Source organism: Zingiber officinale, chromosome 6A (genome assembly GCF_018446385.1).
Source record: "Zingiber officinale cultivar Zhangliang chromosome 6A, Zo_v1.1, whole genome shotgun sequence".
NCBI classification, from domain to species: domain Eukaryota; kingdom Viridiplantae; phylum Streptophyta; class Magnoliopsida; order Zingiberales; family Zingiberaceae; genus Zingiber; species Zingiber officinale.
Window position 1 is genome coordinate 93,338,449 of NC_055997.1, and position 19,570 is coordinate 93,358,018.

Here is a 19,570-nt window from a genome sequence, read left to right on the forward strand (position 1 = left end):
CCCACTTTGGCAGAGTGCTATGGCTGAGGAACTAACTACTTTGTATCAAAGTAATACATGGGATTTGGTCTCATTGCCACTAGGAAAATATATCATTGGTTCTCGTTGGGTATATAAAATCAAAACTAAATCTGATGGATTTATCGAATGATACAAAGCTTGTCTTGTTACTAAAGGTTATTCTCATGAGTATGACATGGATTATGAGGAAACATTTGCTCCTGTTGTAAAAATAACGACTGTTCGTACTTTGATTGCTTGTGCTTCTGTTTGTCGATAGAGAATATCTCAGATAAATGTTAAGAATGCATTTCTAAATGGTGATCTTCATGAATAAATTTATATGACACCTCCTCCTGGTATTTCACTCCAACCTGGTGAAGTTTACTGGCTTCGTAAAGCACTTTATGGTCTCAAACAAGCACATCGTGTCTCAAACAAGCACCTCGTGCTTGGTTTAAGAAGTTCTCTACAGTGATTACTTCGTTTGGTTTTCATCATAGTAATTATGATTCAGCATTATTTGTTAGATGTACGAGTGCAGGTCGTAATCTTTTATCATTATATGCTGACAATGATTATAACTAGTGATGATTCTGATGGAATTGTTTCCTTAAAGTCTGAGTTAGCTCATTGTTTTGCTATGAAAGACTTGGGTATGCTATGCTACTTTTTGGCCATTGAGGTTGCTTATTCCCCAAAAGGTTATCTTTTATCTCAGTCAAAGTATATATCTGATCTGTTTGAGCGTGCTCGTCTTACTGATAATAGAGTTGTTGATACTCCTATTGAGACTAATGCTCGATATTCTCCATCTAATGACTCACCTTTATCGGATCCTAGTTTGTATAGAGATATTATTGGAAGCTTAGTTTATCTGACCATGACTCGTCCAGATATTACGTATGATGTTCATGTGGTTAGTCAATTTGTCGTTGCACTAATTACAGTTCATTGGGCTGTTATTCTTTGTATTCTCAGGTGTCTTCAGGACACTCAATTTCAAAGTCTTTTATTTTCTTCTACTTCATCTCTTGAGTTGTGTGCATACTCTGATGTGGATTGGGTTGGTGATCCTACGGATCGCAAATCTACCACTGACTTTTATATATTTTTTTTTATGATTCTCTCATTTCTTGGAAGAGTAAAAAGCAAGATGTTATCTCTAGATCTTCCATAGAAATTGAGTATCCTGTCATGACCTCAACTACTTATGAAATAGTTTGGTTGCGTTGGTTGCTTGCGGATATGAATATCTCTTTTCATCAATCTACTTCGTTACATTGTGATAATCAGAGTGCTATTTAAATTACGCGCAATTCAATTTTTCATGAACAGACGAAACATATTGAAATTGATTGTCACATTACTCGTCATCATCTTCAAATTGACACCATCACTTTGTCTTTTATTCCTTCAAAGTTACAAATTACTGATATATTTACTAAAGCTCATTCCGCTTCGTACTTCCAATTTTTATCTGACAAACTTTCAATGTTTCTACTGTAGTATCGTGAGTTTGAGGGGATGTTAGATTATATAATTTATATTATATAATCTATTAGAATTATTTGTTTCTACCCTTAAGGATAATTTAATATTTTACCTTTTCAATTTTGAGTTTAGACATAATCTTTTACCTTTTTAGTTTAAGTTTTATATTTTTTCTTATAATTAATTATATAAACATCTTATATTTTTTTATTTCTTAATTAATTTTAAATTTAATAATATAATTAATTTTTACTTCTCTTAATTTTTATACAAATATATCTCATCTACCCAGGAACGTGATCCTTACTCGGGACTGGCGCTCCCTAGCTACGAGGCTCAGGCATCATCAGACCGGACGGTGACAGCCCACCGCACCGTCGAGTACGTCAATGAATGAAGGATGGATTCCATGGCTATGGCTATAAGTTATTTTTTTGTTCTTCGCATACTGGCGACGAGAACACAACGTCCATCCGCCGCAAGTTTCTTTCGGTCCCAGCTGGTGGCAACGCATGGTAGGTGGCCGTGTTAGGTGAGATGAGGCCGACCGACCGCGCTCTGCATGCAGTAGAAGTCGTGAACCTGCATCGGCGAATCAAGATCTAGCACGGAGGTCCGTGCACAACAGCAGGCAGAAAAGTCAGCGAGCAGAGGCCAGGAGAAAGAAAACGTCAACAGTAGCAGACTTTGGTACTTCCGCTCTGGCATTGATGCGTTGGAAGACGACTAGGACCCATGCCTTCCTGAATCGTAATGGAAAACGAAACATGCAAATTAACCTTGCATAAATGTTGTCGAGGTGAATCCATGCATGCAGTATGAGATAAGAGACTGAGTATGGGCTTTGAGCTTGCATCAAATAGATCCAAGTGGCAATAGATATGGTTATCTGGAGGAGGAGGAGTCATCTTATCCAGTCCAGTCCAGTCCAGTCCAGTCCATGTCTGTGTGGCCCTATTCAACCCGACATTAATTGACGGAGATGTGCACATCAATTCAGACGAGAGTCATGGGCAATTCCCACACCTTAACAACAATGTCCACATGCTGCAGCACCACCCCAACACGCCAGTTCATTATGAATGCTTGCTTTTTGCAACAGCAGCTACCAATTGTCAAACAAATGTTCCTTCATCATCTTCGATTCTTCCCATGCTTTAGTTAAAGCATCTGGATAATTAACCTTCCTTTTTTTTCCTTGTCTCCTGATAATGGCATCAAGTTGACACTTGCTCGGAGGGTTTGGCTGTAACTAGCATTTTCTCCGAGAACAAAGCCCCTAGCTAACCTCTCCTTCCGGTGGCTCCAATCAATCTCGTGAACGAAGCTACCTCCTTCGCACTTCAATGAATAAAAATATAAAACAAATTCGCCCCAACCTCACTGCCACCACGACTCGGCACAATGCGAGCACTACTAGCTAGCACTGTGGCCAGCTGCTTGGCGTGTTCCTCGTTCGTACCGCTGACAATGAACCAGAGCAAGTTTACCCACCTCCATTTGCTTTTTCACTACAATACAATTCAATAAAATTATAGGACTTCCTGCATCTCGAGGCCGATGTTAACTCAACCAAACAGACAAGCATCTCCAGTAGTCAACCAACTATAAATCTCAATCAAATAGTAGAAATACGTGATCAGACAATGTAATTAATGTCATGCAGCAGCAGCTCATCCGTGATCAGGTTTTGCCTAAGCAAAATAAGTATTTCCTAAAGCTCACCTTTAACAAGTACTTCGACTCACGAAGTTTAACAGACCATAGACAGCAACCATATCCCAATTCCCATGGAGAAAACATCAAATCTTGGGCACACAGCTTTGACAAGATGAAGACACTGTATTGCAGTTACATAATTATCATACCAAAAAACATATTAGAATAGATAATGAGCAACAAACTTCTTGGAGCAGCTGTTATAGCTTCGAAAAATCCAAGAAAGCCCCTCACGCACCTCAAAAGTGAGAACTACTGAACACAATCTCGCCTTCTTCATTGAGCAAAATTCTTAAATGATAATAATAATAGTAATTAATAGGATTTAGTGGCAATAGTACGACATAGATGGTACTAGTTGCTGCAAAATTTTCCACTTCGTTAGAAGTCGAAATCCATCCATTGATTGAGGATCTCAATACAGGGAAAGTCGGCGCCGTCAATCTCTTCGTCGATGGGAATGTCTTCAAAACCGAGGAACTCGTTCGGGAGAAGCTCCTGCTCGATCTGATCCACAAGAAAGAGGTCTGGTTCGAATGTTAATCCAGTGTCTACCAGAGACAGAGACAGGCTCTGCTCCACGTAGAGCTCCGCGATAGACTGCTCTTCCACGGCGGAGGTCATCGCTGGGGTGCTCCGGCAGTCTAGCACAGATGAGGGAGAAGGTGGAGTCTGGGTTCCTATGGCGACGGAGCGCGTCGAGGAAGAGGCTGAGGTGGTGTCGGAGGAAGTAATGCGGGCTAGATTCTTCTTCTCGGCTTGAAAGCGGAGGGCAGCTGCCGCGTAAGCGGCGGCGGCAGCCTCCGCCGTGTCGTAAGTGCCGAGCCAGCGACGCGCACCGCGGATTGGGTCGCGGATCTCTGCTGCCCATTTCCCCCACGGCCGCTGCCTGACCCCCTTAAATCTGGTGGAGGAAGCAGTGGATGACGAAGTCACTGAACCAAGTGGTTTGAGCTTTGGCCGGCGCAGGCGGTTAGAGATTCTACGGTTCCTCTCACTGCTTTCCTGCGACGAAGGGCGGAAGAAGACGGCAGGAAGAACCGGAGGCACCGGGAACTCGTGAATCGCCCTCCTCTTGCGAAAGGAATAGCTCATGTCCTCGTCCCCGCTCGATTCAGTAGCGTCGGGGTCATCAAAGATGACACGGATTCTTCTCGCCAAGCGTTTGGATTCGATCAGGGACCTGGAATCGGATCTGAGAAGTTGCTGCTGCCTCTTCGTCCTCCTTTTACCCATCTTATCTTGTTGCTTCCCAAGCAGGTGCTGCAGTGCAGTCATTCTCCTTTTTCGCTCAACCTCAAAATCGAATCAAGAACAAAAAAAAAAACGCAAGAACAGAGAAAAATACAAGCAAAAAGGTGAGAGTTCTTCGAATCAGTGTCAAGTGAGGGCTCCTCTTAAGAAGATGAACAGGACAAAACACAGATTTATATGCTGAAATCCGAAGTGCTTCACATCAAAACCAAGCCTGCAGCCATGGAAACCGAAAAAAGTGGAGATCTTAAGCTTTCCCGACCAAATTATTTAAAACAAAGAAAGCAACCAACTACGCAACAAAGCGTGAAAGAGCCAAACCTAGTATATTGCATCGAGCCCGTCTTCTCCGACCCTTCCCGCCTCAGTGGAATGCAAGGAATGGAAGAGATGGAGGAGAGGACGAAGAGAAAGAAAGCAAGACCACCGACGATGAAGGAGACAGCGAGGCTTTGCTCATCCAGAGCTACAAACTTTCCGGCACCGAGCAAGAATAGATCGAAGGCGCCAGACGACATAAATGATAAATCCAAAACGTGTACCGTAACTCGTCGGCGTTCTCACTCGCCGCCGGCCTCGCCTTCTACCTCTCTTCGCTTTCTCGATCTGGTTGGTCGCTGCTAAAACCCCGAAGCGAAGCGGAGGAGAAAAAGGAAAAAGGAAGGCGGCGTTAGGGACATTAATAGTGAGACGGGAACGGAAGAAGATGACGAACCTACGGCCCAGTTTTAGTCGCCGGGACCCGCGTGCTTCGTTTCGTGAATCGTGACGTCAGGCCCGGGATCGACGGCTGAGATAAGGCCACTACTTTCCAAACTCCACGCGCAGAGAACATACTGTTTCAATCTCGATTAAATAAAATAAAAATTCATTTAAGTTCGTTTACTTATTAAAATAAATAAATCCAACCCAAATTTCATAATATTAACTCGTTAATTTATAAATATATTGATTAAATTCATAAATTAATTTTTAAATAAAAATCATAATTTTAATATTATATTTATAAATTTTACACTTTATTTATAAAATATATAGACAAATATATTAAATTTATTTAATATAATAAAATTATAAATTTTAATAAAAATATTATAATTTTTCTCTAAATATATAATTTAATTTTTAATAAATATTTAAATTTATAATTTATATTTATTAAATTCGTTTAGGTTCTATAAAAATTCGAATAAATTCGTGAGTCATGAATATATTCATTAAATAAAGTTTGAGCTTGACTCGAATATAAATAAATTAAACTCAAATAGAGTTGGACATGATGATTCAAGTTGATTACACCTTAAAACATAAATGGGCTCAAGTCATATTGCAACAGAAGAGCTGAAGCAAACCAATACTATTGTAACGAGTTTTTTTTTTTTTTAAGTAATTCATAAAAACTTTAGTATTTATTATCCACTGATAATGTTATACAGTTAGAAAGAAAGAATGTGTTGCTTTTAGAAAATTTAAACATTGTCATCATAAAAAAAATCGATAATGTAAAATAATCTATTTACATGAAGCATTGACGGCTTTGTTGCCGTGGTTAATTAGAGCAATTCCTTAGATTCTTCGATCAGATCCAACAAAGATTTTGAAGCTTCAATGATTGCGTGGTAAGTAAATGATCCTGTCGTTGACTAGTCATTCGGTGACTTTCATCAAACAACTAAAGGCTAAATTGATTTCAATTGGTTAGATCATAATGGTCCGTGAATGTTTTTTTTTTGAAACATATATAAATCTAGAATTAACTAAATAGCATGCATAAACTGTTGTCTCTAACATGATGAAGAATATAAGATCAAGTCTATCAAATTTATTTGTCATTGATCATTAGTATATATATTCCTTTTATGTCAAAATGTATTTGCCATACTTGGTCGAAGAGGTTGAAATCATCTTTTGGCATGATGCAAGGATATACGAAGGCAATGACCTGTCTTTTAATTCGGTGGGAAGGGTAGGTTTCCTCGAGGACTAACAATAATGACTATAAAGACTCAACTACGCTGAGGAACTGATGCAACAATAACTAAGAGGTTCGAGCTAACAACTTTAAAAGGCATCGCAATGGATTCCTTCCCACGTGGATCAAAGCATTAGTACATTCCTTTTATGTGGAGTATGAGATCTTGTACTTTGTGGTTCTTCAAGATTTTGCGAGACTATACTCCAGTAATAAAGATAGTATATCTCACTTATGATTAAATTAAAAAGCATTAAGATACACAAAATCTTCATTAATAGTATCAATGAAATCTTGCCATTCAAATACTTTCGTATAACTATGTATATGGTGTATGTATTTTGTGGGTCTAAAATGCATTCAATTATGTTAAGGGTTTGGTTCAAGATTATTATATATAAATTTGATGATGTAATTGTTAGGTAATCATTTAAATTAGGTTATGGAGAATGAAACATAATTTGTTATTAGTTGGTTCAATTTAGTATTAAATATGTATGAATAGAGAAAAGGTGAAAAGAATAGAAGTTTTATTGTGAATGAGATTTTAGTCCCATATTGAGAGTTTCATCATATGTTGGTTGATTTATATTGATTCACATGCATTGATGATGTGAACAAATGCATGAGGAAATATTCTCTAATCCGTTTCAAGGAAATTGCGTCCAATGTAGGTCTTGATATGCTCACCCTTCTGGCCGGTATGCTTCTCGCCTAGTCGTTACTCTGTGACAACACAAGATCGGACAAGGCGGAAGCGGAGTAGCCCTCGCTTCTATAGGTGACCTCAATGAGGCTACCTCCTTGCTCGTCGGCCTGGGTGAAGCGAGTTTTGTCGATAAGTAGGAAGAAGATCACTCATCACTCCCTTTTGATAGCCCTCCTCATACTCACTGTCGATCTTGGTCAGGCTACGGTGTGGTCATCGCTCGCTGCGCTTCGGCTCGTCACTACTCGCCGCCGCCTCCACTTGCCATTGCTTACCTCGCAAGTCGCTAGAGAATAACTCGTGAGTCGGCAGTAAAAAAAAATTGAAGATTAATTTTGACAAAAAAAAAATTGGTTAATACGCAGATCACAGAAAACCTTAGGTTGCAAAGGTAATAAAATTCCGAGATTATAACCTGTTTTACTGATGTGATGGTGAATTTATATTATTTGGGAGATATCATAATCTAAACCAAATAAGATTGTAACCTTAGATAGATATTATTGATCACGCTGAACCAAATGTGCCGAGTTCATAATCCTAGTTAAAAGAACATATAAAAGATTTCAAATTCCAAATTAACGGCAACTGTCTAAATTTTATTTTTCAGAGAGATCTAAAACATTGAAGTATTTTTACGACGGTCTTGCTCAAATAATTAAAAATATACTTAGAAAGGGCATCTTCTTCGCCTTCGATACAAACACACACGTCAGCAGATCTACCTAAAGGTCCAAATCCTAGCACCTGCTATCACGTGAGCAGCAGCAGCAGTAGCACCACCACTACCAAATCTACTTTCGGTCAACCAATCTCCTCAAATGGGAACGACCGCAGTACTTACCCACGTGAGCACGCGTGACATTTATTTATTCATTAATTTTTTATCGAACCACAGTTAGTTTTACCAAATATCTAAATCATGTACTTTAATATCTATTTTACCCCATTTCATATTTATCCAATCGATGGTAATTTTTTTTTAATATACAGATTTTTTAAACATCAACTTTCTTTTATATATATATATATATATATTTCATATTATTATGAAGTTTCAAAACCTATTAACTGATTTGAGTAGAAATTGATTAATAAATTTAGAGAGTTTGAAATAATATAAAATTAAGTTTTATATATTTATCTAATTCTCTTGATTATATAAATATATTACATATAATTTCGACTTTTTTAGATTCATCATCCGATTTCAAATACTGATTGATGAATTTAAAAAATCATAATGATAAGGAATTAAGTCCTGTGTTCGTTAAGTTCTCTTAATCTATGTTATTGTAAGCTCTTTAGGTCTATCAGTCGGTTTTAGTCGAAATCGGATAATGGATCTAGAGAGGTCGAATTGATATGAAATCAAATCTTATTTGTTTGTCTAGTTCTCCTGAATACATATGATCCTGTCCGAAATCAGTGAAGATAGCAAGCTGAGGAGATGACTTCAAGGTTAACATGATGAAGATTCCATGTAACCCTACAACACAGAAGTGTCAGTGTCGGGTCGAAAAGGGGTTTTCGGCATTGGCTCTTCGATGATCAAGTTAGTCTCCGGCGGTCTCAAGAAATGGAGAATTATAGCTAAGAGATGTAGAAAATGAAGTTGTGCATGTCAGTGATATCAGAAGTATGCCCATGCTGCCACCTTGCCGAGTGAACAACCCGCCCACATAGACCTTCCAAGTTGCTTTTGGCTCGGTGTTCTATACCTCCGTCACAAAATAGATTAAGGCATGCACCTTGATCGCAGACTGGGACTGGTACTAGATGTCAAATTCACTCAATTCCGTAGCCCACTTGAATAGTCATCCGGATGCTTCAGGGTTAAAGAGACGATAAAAAAATACGTTTTGTCCCTAGAGTGTTGTTAGCCAACACAATTATTGAATGTGACAAAAAGTATAGGCATAACCTCCAAGCGACGAGAACCAGCCCGCATGCCAGCTTCTTGAGACAGCTATAACGGCACTTAGCATATTTCAATATATGACTTAAAAATACACCGGTTGTTGTTCAGTGTCGTTCTGCCGCACTAACGCTGAGCCAACCGCTCGCTTTGTTGATGATAAGTATATCCAAAGCGGCTCACTAACGATGGATTTTGTCAATACAGGTAAGGAGGTTAAATAGTTCTTGAGCTCCTCCAATATTTTGTCGCATTCGACGTCCTATTGAAATTTTATAGCTCAACGTAGAACCTTGAAGAACGGGTGGCTTTTGTCGAAAGGCTTGGAGATGAATCTGGATAACGCTGTGATCAACTCGATCAACCACTAAGCTTCCTTCAGGTGGCGTGGAGGTGGCATGTCTTGGAGTACTTTTACTTTGCTTGGATTCACTTCGATTCTCCACTCGATCACTATATAACCGAGGGAACGCCCACTCACTCCGAATAAACACTTACTTGGATTGAGCTTCATTCCATACATTCTCAGCATTCGGCAAGTCTCCTCAATATCTACACAGTGATCAGCAATTTGAAGGAATTTTATTAAAATGTCATCTACATATATTTCCATGTTTCGATTAATATGCCTTTGGAACTTCTTGTTCATCAACCTCTAGTAAGTGACTCCAACATTCTTCGGTTCGAATGACATTATATTGTAGCAGAAGGTACCGTCGGCAGTTATGATGCTAACATTATCTTGATCTTCTTTGGTGATCGAAACTTGGTGATAGCCCTGGTACACATCCAGCATGTGAATTAGCTCGTAATCCGCCGTCGAGTTCACCATCTGATCAATGCGCGGTAGTGGATAATAGTCCTTCGAGCAGACTTTGTTCAAATCTCGAAAGTCAATGCAAACCCGTCATTTTTTGCCCAACTTGAAGACTAGCACCATTTTAGCTAGCCAACTTGGGAAATGTACCTTGTGTATGTGTCCGATCTCCAATTTTCTACTTTCGTTAGGATGATCTGATTTTACTCTGAGCTGAATTCTCTTTTCCTTTGTTTCATCGGCCTGACATTGGTCGGACGTGTAGTTCGTGTTGCCTTATGGTTGGTGAAATTCCTGGGAGCTCATGCATCTCTCATATGAGCACATCGTGATTTTGCCTAAGACAGGCAACTAGCTCCCTCTTCTTTTCTGCAGCCAGGTCGGTGGCTATGAAAGTAGTAGCCTTAGACAGACTAGAATGAACCTGGACTTCTTCTTTCTCATCATAAACCAGTGCAGATGGATCTTCCAAGATTATGTTTACCTCTAGCCTCTAGGTCTTCTGAGCGACCTTTGATTTGATTTTGACTATCTCGACGTAGCATCGCCGAGCGACCAACTGGTCGCCCCTCACTTCACTAACCATGTTCTCGATAAGGAATTTGATCTTTTGACAAAATATGGAGATGACTGTCTGGAATTCATTCAATGTTGCTTGATCGAGTATGATGTTGTAAGTGGATGGGGCATCCACTACAATGAAATTCGTCGTCCTTATCCTCCTGAGTCAAGGGATATGACCAAATGAATCTAGCCGATCGACAATACTTCATTGCCGGTGAACCCATATAAGGGAGTCGTCATGGGCTGCAATTCGCTTAGGTCGATTTGCAATTGATTGAATGCCTTTTTGAAGATAATATTCACCGAGCTACTTGTATCTATAAAATAATGATGAATATTGTAGTTAGTGATTACCTCTTTGATGATCAGGGCGTCGTCATGAGGGATCTCCCTTTCCTTTAAGTCTCGAGGATTAAAATTGATCTTAGGTCCTTCTGCTGTTGCTCTGCTGTATTTGACGGTGTGAATTTCTAATTGCCGGGTGTGAATTTTCGAGCCCGATTAGAGTCATCGTCGGTCGGGCTCCTGCGATCATCCCAATGTCGCTCCGTGTGGCGTTGTTACAATTTTTGTCCACCTACGCCGACGGGCTCTCCCGCTTGGCAGACGCTCAAGCTGACCTTTGATAGTCTTTGCGGTGATGCTACTGTCGGTGCTCTTCGATTGTCGGCGTCCTCTCTTCATGCTGCCCTCCCGCTCGCTGGTGATGGTGTCTATCAGGCGAGGGGGATTGGCGGTAGAATCTCGTTGAAGTCAGTCAGTGTTGCTTCGGTTTGTAACTGTAGCAATCTCTTGTGTTGTGCGTTATTGTTCGGTGATATGAGCAAAAGAGTGGGGTCCACGGCCGGGGCTCATTGGGCCTCCCTCGTTCGGCCTCCACATGTTGGACAATATGGGTTAGGGGCTCTTGGTGTTGCTGCATTGTTCACACTCAGTACCCCTTTGGTGGTTTATGTGCATGGGCCGCCCGACGCTCCGGGATAGCGATTGGCTCGGGGATCACTTCCTTCTCTGAGCCGCCTAGGCTTCTTCAACATTGATGCACTCGGTAGCCCATCCGAGCAGGTGATCAAAATTTTTAGGAGGCCTTTGGTTTAGCGACTGAAAGAACTTGTCCTCTACAAGTCCTTGGGAGAAGGAGCTTATTAAGATTTCCGGTGTGACTGATGAAACTTTTATGACCACTTGGTTGAATCTGTTGATATATGCCCGTAGTGCTTCCTTGAGTCCTTACTTGACCACAAATAGGTTGACATTTGTCTTCTGATGGTGGCGACTGATGAAAAAGTGTTGTAAGAATGTCGATAAAAAATCTTTGAAGATTCGAATGGATTCAATCGACAGCCTCTTGAACCACCTTTACTCTGATCTAGAGAGCGTGGTGAGGAATATACGACACTTGACTCAGTTAGTGTATTAGTGGAGCATTGCCACATTATCAAATTTTATTAAATGATCTTTGGGATCAGATGCCCTTGTGTATTTCCTGATCGTCAAAGGCCTATAATTGCGTGGCAACTGGTCATCGAGGATCTCTTGGGAGAACTGTCGATTAATCCGTTCGAGAGACGTATCAAGCTGAGGTGCTTTACCTTTTTGCTCATCCCGGACGGGCGGGTCATTTGACGAGGAGCTAGGTGTTTGCTTCGGCTTGACCCTGTTATTCTGACGGTATGTGGAACAATGCACGGTGGTAAGGGATGAGTGTGTTCGACGCTTGTCGGGAGATGTCGATCGGCCGGTTGCTTTGCTTCCGGCTGACTTGATCTTTCGTACGGGCTCTAGGTTCAGCGTGCTAACCTGTTGCCGACGTAGCAAGGTCGTCTGCTCGACAACCGGTTGATATCTGGTACTCCATCATCTTCGCCGATCGGGCTTGTACCATCAACTCCAAGTCTTCTTATGTTATTGTTACCGTAGTAAGGCTTCCAGCGTTCTCTATCTTCACACTTCGGATTCAAGTAAAGATTCTCACAGACGCCGCCAAATATGATCTTGTCTGAAATCGGTGAAGATGACAAACTGCGGAGGTGACTTCAAGGTTGACGCAACAAAGACTCCATGTAACCCTGCAACACAGAAGCATCAGTGCCGGGCTAAGAAGGGGTTCTCGGTGTTGGTCGTCTAACACTCAAGTCAGTATCCGATGGTCTTAAGAAATGAAGAACTATATGTAAGAGGTGTAGAAAATGAAATTACACATACCTCTCCCTGTATATGAGAACTCTCTTTTATAGTGTCACTGTAGTGCTCGTGTACTTATATTAAAGCGTAGTCACATTTTCCTATGTGTCATAGGAAAAGATAATTCGAAAAATATCCCTGACACAATTCCTTAAGCAGTCATGCAGTCCTTTGATGTGACAGTCTGGAAGCTTCTAAAGTACGATTTACCTGCTAGACATGCCTTACTGTCAGCGGTACAAACTTCTAAAAAGGATATGATAGGATATTTGGTGGGGGGCATGTGTAGCCGATCGGAGTTTGCTCGGCTGGGCTACCTCCGCTCGGCAATGTCCTTAGGGCCTGCCGACCCACCTCATTCCTTGCTTCCCGACCCTTGTTGACCGGACGTGAAGGCCAGTCAGCGAGACCACCTGCTGCTTAGTTCTCTATGTTGTCGAAGGGCAATTTTATCCGACCGAGGGAAGCCCAACTTACTTGTCTCTTGAGCGGGTACCATTCGCTCGACAGTACTCGATCCCTTGACTGTACCCGGTCCGCTCGGCTATATCCGGTCTGCTCGACCATACTTGATCCGCTTAGCCGAGACTTGGATATATAGCTTGACTTTATCTTCCACATCAATCAAATTTTCTTACTTTGACTTACCTTGGGTGGCCCTTGTCATTATCGGATTAATATATATATATATATATATATTTTTAAATATCAATTTAATATAATATACTAAAAGTTATGATTTTTTAAGTATTAATACGAAGGGTAAAATAGATATTGGGTGTAATTTTACATGAAAGATATACGAATTAGATATTTGAGAAAGTTAAGTTGGGTAAAATATTATTTGTTTGTTTATCATTTATAGAGATACAAAAAGGCAACAACTCCATTGAATTCGCACGCGCAGGCTGGTAATCAGGCTGGGTGAAACTAGTTTTAGTTTATATTTTGACGATAGCACCATGTTAACCAATAAAAATGTAATAATGTTACCTTCAATTCTTTTTAAATTTGACGTTTTGACAACAGCTATGATATATTTAAGAAAAAATTTGAATGAAATATTTAAGGATAGACATATAAATTAATTAATCTATCATTTTATTTTGTATAGATCCCATCATTTTATATATCTATCCTTGAATATTTCATTATTTTTTTTAAATATATCATTTTTTTTTGAAAATGAAAGAATATTAAATGAGAATGATTGATTTGCTCAAATAATAATTTCTTATTAGTAGTTAAGATAAATTAGAAAGTTATGAAGAATCTAGAAATCCAGTATTTCATAATTACACATCACATATTGAGAAAAAATTTCTATAAAAATTTCGTAATTAGGGATCGAATATGTAAGTGACAATTTAACACCTTTGCATGATAGTCCGGAGGCTAAATTGGACCTTTCGACCCCTATCTACAAATGACATGATTTATTGTTTTAATAATTCAGATATTTAATTTTTATAATCCAATTAATTCTTAAAACGGATTGACCTCGTAAAAATTACCAACTGTCGAATAAGCACTACATCATTCGTGAAACAACTTGTCGTCCATGGGACCAAGGGCGCAAGGCGACGCGCTAGTCCTCATCCACTGCGCAACGCAGTTGACACTGGACACGAGGCGGCGGAGGAAAAGGAACGGCGATGGGTCTGCACGTTTCGGGACCTCGAGCAACACGACCGATGGGTCACCATTGTTTACGGTCATACCTAACCATCGCGACCGCATAATTAAGTCGGTACGATCGACGGGGTACTGGGGTAGTCAGTAGCTTCCTCCTCGGAATTTTAAATCAATTCGTGAATCGCGAGAGGCAAAATGTGTGACGTGGACAACACGTAAAATATGCGGAGGGGATAGGACGGCTAACCAGGACGAACCGGTCGTGGCGTTGGTCGTATTTCCATTCCGTGGGCCAGAAGAGCAGCGCGCAGGGCCCCATTCATTCAGCAGTGGGTTCGGCACCGATATGTTTTGGGCTGGGCTGGGCTGCAACGAAAGTCAATGGAAGGGCAGCCACGGCCCAGATTCTGGACAAGTAAGCTTCTCTTCTTAATTTTGCGATTGAATAAACAAGGGGCACGGCTTTCTGGCGACCTACTGACACCGCGTCAACACAAGGGAAGGACTAAACGAAGCTTTTCACCTTCCCTTCCTCCCAGTGCACTCACATCTTTCAATTTTAGGCAAAAGAAAATTTAATTGCAAAAATGTTCAAAGGCGAGCTCCATCTCCTCTAATTCTGGCTGCTGAGCACCTTTGCATACACTTTCCTCAATTATCATCGCATCGCAGGTAGACCGGCTATTAGCGTAGTCAGTGCGTTGAAATAGGGATACCAAAAAAAGATAGTATAAGTTTTTTAAGGGCAAAATTAACAGTGGATGAAATAGGTAAGGAATGGCCTGTGCAGATCCGCGGTTTTCTTACAAGGAGAAAATTGAAATATTGAAACTTTTATCAAGATACTTGTATTATGGAGCATAATGTCATCAATTAATTAATAATTTTTTAATGCGTATCGCCTTGGTCCAGAAATTAGAATGCGGTCTCAAAGACAGCTCGAGATATTGGAAGGGAAATTCCATTTCCTGTTCATTTCTCGTCTCCTGTTCCCTATCTTTACAGCCTAGAAAACAAAAACAGAAAGCTTGCTTCCGAAATTGTTCGTCCAGCTATGTCTCAGATCGCCGGCAGCGTCTCCGACCGCCAGGACATATCCGAGAAATCAAACAGACCGACGTCAAAAACCACGCCGTCGTCTGTCCCCACCAACGGTCTCTCCAGCCGCATACCGAACTCCTCCATTCCATAGTACCCGTTGATCTCGTCGTCCAAGCCCCAAATAGGGTCGAATCCTCCGTTACCTTCCACCTCACCCTCCTGAACCACAGTTGTCGACACAACGGTCGCCTCGTCCGAGTTCGGGGCCATCGGTGGAGCAGGGGGGAGGCCGAGCTCGTCGTCGGACGCCTCGAAGAGGTACCCCAGATCCGGCAGGCCTGTCACCATGTCCGCCTCCGTCTGCGTCGGCAGAGGCGACGGTAGTCCGATTTCGTCCTCCAGACTCTTCATCACGGACGCCAGGTCCTGATCGCCGGCGCCGGCGTCATCGCCATCCAGAATGTCCTCGAAGAAGAGGTCATCGCGGAGGCGCTTAGCCTCAGGCGAAGAGATCTCGGGGCTCTCCTCCTCGCGATGCCTCTTCAGATCGCCGGAACCCTCCATGGCAACCAGAAACCTCCAAAATAGCCGTTACAGTAGCAAAAAGGAAAATGGGAAGAAGAACAATCACGCGTGGAAGTGGTTTTGTACACGGTGGAAGTGGAGAAGCCTCTTTATAGAGGCAGGAAGATGGGCGGATTTGTATTTGCTTTCGTAATATCTGGAAATAGTAGGGGGTGGATCGAATAAAAAGAAAGCATAGAACCATAGAGAGAGGATTTCTAGGGTCATCCATCCATCACGGGCGCGGCGTTGCCTTTCTTTTCTTTTATCCCTTGCTTTTTTTACGAAAAAAGGAATAAAGTCATGGGGGCCACGTCTACTCCATGAGCTGGATTTCAAGTCCGGAGTTGGCGTCCGCGAGGAGAGCTCTCCGTCGCTATCGGCTCGGCTCGTAGACCCATCTCTCGGCTGGTTTTGGAAACGTCTCATTTTCTAAATTTAATTCTTTTTAAAATTTTCCCGACGGGAGCGGTTCCTGCGGTGGTTCTATGCGGCAATCAATGGGCAGGACATGGGATCCGGTGCGGGTGGCGCCACATACCGTGTCCGCGGTTCGCGCTCCCAGCGTGCGTGACTGTTGGACCCGACTCGTGCGTCCCGCTCACATGGGAGGGAGGGATCACGTGCACCGACTCCGACAGCGAGGCAAAATTAAGTAGGGCAGGTGGGTAACACGTGCAGTTCCATCTGCCTTCACTTCGGAAATGCTGTTTGCTGTCCGGAGCGAGTTAGGCAGCTGTCGGCTTCCCCCTCCCGTCCCTATCCACGGGACCACGTCAAGTCACCAAGAACTACCTCGATGTGTCGGGGTAATCGCGTAGATAAAAAAAAAAAATTAAAATAATTTCGGTGAAAGTTTAATATATAAAATATACATTTCATGATGTTCACGTGAGCTGACGAACTCCATTGGATTTATCTGACTTTTTCCCAATAAATTAATTACAAGCCAACAAAAAGAGAAGATTTGGTACGGCTCTTAAGAGTAATTCGGATTCCGGACGACATCCAATTGGCAATATAAATTAAATAAAGTGTTAGTCACCAAAAGATATTAACGTTAGGGATGATAATTTTCCGATAGAAAATTTCAAATTCGATCCAATAAAATAACAGAGGATAAAATTTATAGATTCGATTAAATAATTATGATATAAAAATGATCCATTATTAGGATGGATATGATAAGTTAAGATGCTAGAGTAGTTAAAAGTTAGGAGGAAGTAATGGTGATGGTCAAAGACTATATGTTTTGATAGTCTATTTCTTTAATTTCAGTCAGCTACTTAGTCGATCGGATTTAGAATTCAATTTTTTTTTTAATTTTTGGGAACCATCCAATCTTATTCTCAATTGACCTCTTAGCCGGTCGGATCCCAAGGCTCAGTCCTTTTATTTTTAGGAATCATCCAATCTTACTCCCAATCGACCTCTTAGCCGATTAGATTTAAGGACTCAATCCCTTTACTTTTCCTAGGAACCATCTCAGTGTTACTCCTGCCTAGCCTCTTAGTCAGTTAGACCCTGGAGCTCATTTTCCTCACTTCTCCTGGGTACCATCCTAGTTTTACTCCCGCCCAACCTCTTCGTTGGTCTAACCCCCAAGGGGACTACTGTAAGAGAATCATAACAACTTATCAGAGAATAATAAATATTCGTAAGAGAATATTCTAATACTCTATTACATACAAACCGTAGAACCTTCCCCTACCCAGTGAAAGTCCATTGCACATCTTCTTTCACCTGACACCTCTGACATGTGACATCTCCTGATACCTTATGATTACGGAGATTATAAAAGACAACTATAAAAAGGGGATGCCCTCTTTGTTAGTCAGGTACGCGCTAGACAATAGTCTTACTTACGCACATACATTTACTATTCATCTTTTTCCGTTCGAGTTCTCTTCTGACTTGAGAGTCGGAGGATTTGCGTCAGCGATCTCTTCCCTGGTTCTTACTCTAACGCTTCTGGATGCTTGGTCTATGGTGTCTGCAGGATCGTGAGTACCATCAGCAATCCTCTCCTCCAGACCTCAGATTTCTCTCTTCGTCAATGTTCTCGCTATACCCCGTCTGATTTAGTTTTCGGATAGTATCAAATTAAATATTTAAATATAGATATATTTGGATTTAGATATGAACACGAATGTAATAAAATTGTACCTACTATCCGATACTATATACCTTTTATTTTGTAAGAAAGAAAAAATTTTAGCTCACTTATCACCTCTGAAAAAAAACCTAATTTAATTTTTTATTCGATCATCAACAAGTATTTTATTTTTTTCCATGAGAAATCCTTACCTCATCGAAAAAGTATGAGGAGTACCTGAATTTAAGAATTTAGCAAATTTTCATAAATTTATTAAAATAATTTATTTTTTTAAAAATAATTGATGGTGGTAATAGGATGATTAATAGGATGTGAATATCTAAATTCATTCAGTATAAAATGATATAAAATGGAAATAAAAGTTAAATACTCGAATGAAGATGAATATAAAGATGAATTTAATAAATAGGAATAAATAACATTCTATTTAAATTTTACTGATTGTCATCCCAAATGGGACTTAAAAAAACACCTTGTTTGATTTTCTGATTTAATTTTTTACAGATAACAGGCCAATCGTATGAAACGCTCGAGGTCAACGATTTTTTTGATTTAATTGATAACTGTGGGGCTACTATGTTTTTTTTTTTAAGAATTATTGCAATTGCTATGATAATTTGTGGTTTATTTTGTTTATTCGGTTTCTGAAATGCATCAGCATCAGGCGAAGATGATGAAAACTGAATTATTAACAGTAATAATTTTTTTTTTAATGGTGACCGGCAGGCCGAGGGAAGGTAGTGCGGGTTGAATTATTGATTTGTCACAGTGCCAATGCCACATGGGTTCAATTTAATTGAACGGTTCTCCTTTTGAATATTGTTAACCCTAGTTTGAACCTAAAGCCAACACAAATGCGAATATAATGACATATTGGCATGAGAACATAGAGCATTTGTAACATATACTAATAGTTAACCCACATTACAAAAAGGATGCATGAGATGGTGCATCCTAGTTGCTATCTGATATTGTTTTTTTAATTAGTGAGAAATTAATCCAGCAATCATAAATTAATAGGTCTCCTCAGGCTTTGCCAGCCATTTGGCACACCAAGCACTGGTCAGTATGCACGACGCAAGACCAAATCTGGATTAAAGTAAGAACTAGATTTGGTGCTTAGTCATTTATGTATATAAAATATTGTGCTAAAATTGGCTAGCTTTGAAGAATCCAAGGCATTGCGATCGTTTAATTTTCCACGTCCGTAATAAACAAATTGCGACACTTTCTTAGTTTATTTCTCCCAGTGCTTTCATAATTACGAGGTTCTAGCTCATACTTGAGACCTTTCCCACCCTTTTAAAATTCGAGGTCAATAAGTAGGCTTGGTCTAAAGATCAAATGACGTAGAGAATACAACTTTGAACTTGATATTATATTGAAAGTGTTTCTAGAGTTGAGCAAATTAATAAACAACACTCGGCAAATCTCTGAAAGCATATTATTGTTTATTCGAAAGTGGTTCATCTCGTCTCTTGTGACGATGATTCTTTATCCACGTTGCCTTGTGAGCAGATTTCGACCCAACAATTCACTAATTATCTTTTAACTTATCGAGACGAAGAGTCCTCAAATAATTG

At 40.5% G+C, this 19,570-nt stretch overlaps 2 protein-coding genes across 3 annotated transcripts; both read right to left on the bottom strand.

Annotated features, from left to right (window-relative positions):
- Positions 1-3,463: 3,463 nt before the first annotated feature.
- LOC121996958 (pathogenesis-related genes transcriptional activator PTI6-like) lies at positions 3,464-5,132 on the bottom strand. 2 transcript variants are annotated; one of them, XM_042551144.1, is made up of 3 exons: positions 4,789-5,132; positions 4,562-4,681; positions 3,464-4,476 (listed from the first exon to the last, which is right to left on the bottom strand). In XM_042551144.1, the coding sequence occupies exon 3, from the start codon at positions 4,447-4,449 to the stop codon at positions 3,595-3,597; it is 855 nt and encodes a 284-aa protein (XP_042407078.1). In that variant the 5' UTR covers positions 4,450-4,476; positions 4,562-4,681; positions 4,789-5,132; the 3' UTR covers positions 3,464-3,594. The 2 variants fall into 2 exon arrangements, with proteins under 2 accessions (XP_042407078.1, XP_042407076.1); XM_042551142.1 differs by having other exon boundaries at positions 3,464-4,681.
- Positions 5,133-15,211: 10,079 nt separating this feature from the next.
- Positions 15,212-15,964, bottom strand: LOC121996959. The gene has a single exon (XM_042551145.1). The coding sequence runs from the start codon at positions 15,869-15,871 to the stop codon at positions 15,326-15,328; it is 546 nt and encodes a 181-aa protein (XP_042407079.1). The 5' UTR covers positions 15,872-15,964; the 3' UTR covers positions 15,212-15,325.
- Between the last annotated feature and the right edge of the window lie 3,606 nt (positions 15,965-19,570).

Bases quoted from the DNA above. Each gene is read 5' to 3' on its own strand.
- LOC121996958 (XM_042551142.1), bottom strand. From the start codon at position 4,491: ATGACTGCACTGCAGCACCTGCTTGGGAAGCAACAAGATAAGATGGGT.
- LOC121996959 (XM_042551145.1), bottom strand. From the start codon at position 15,871: ATGGAGGGTTCCGGCGATCTGAAGAGGCATCGCGAGGAGGAGAGCCCC.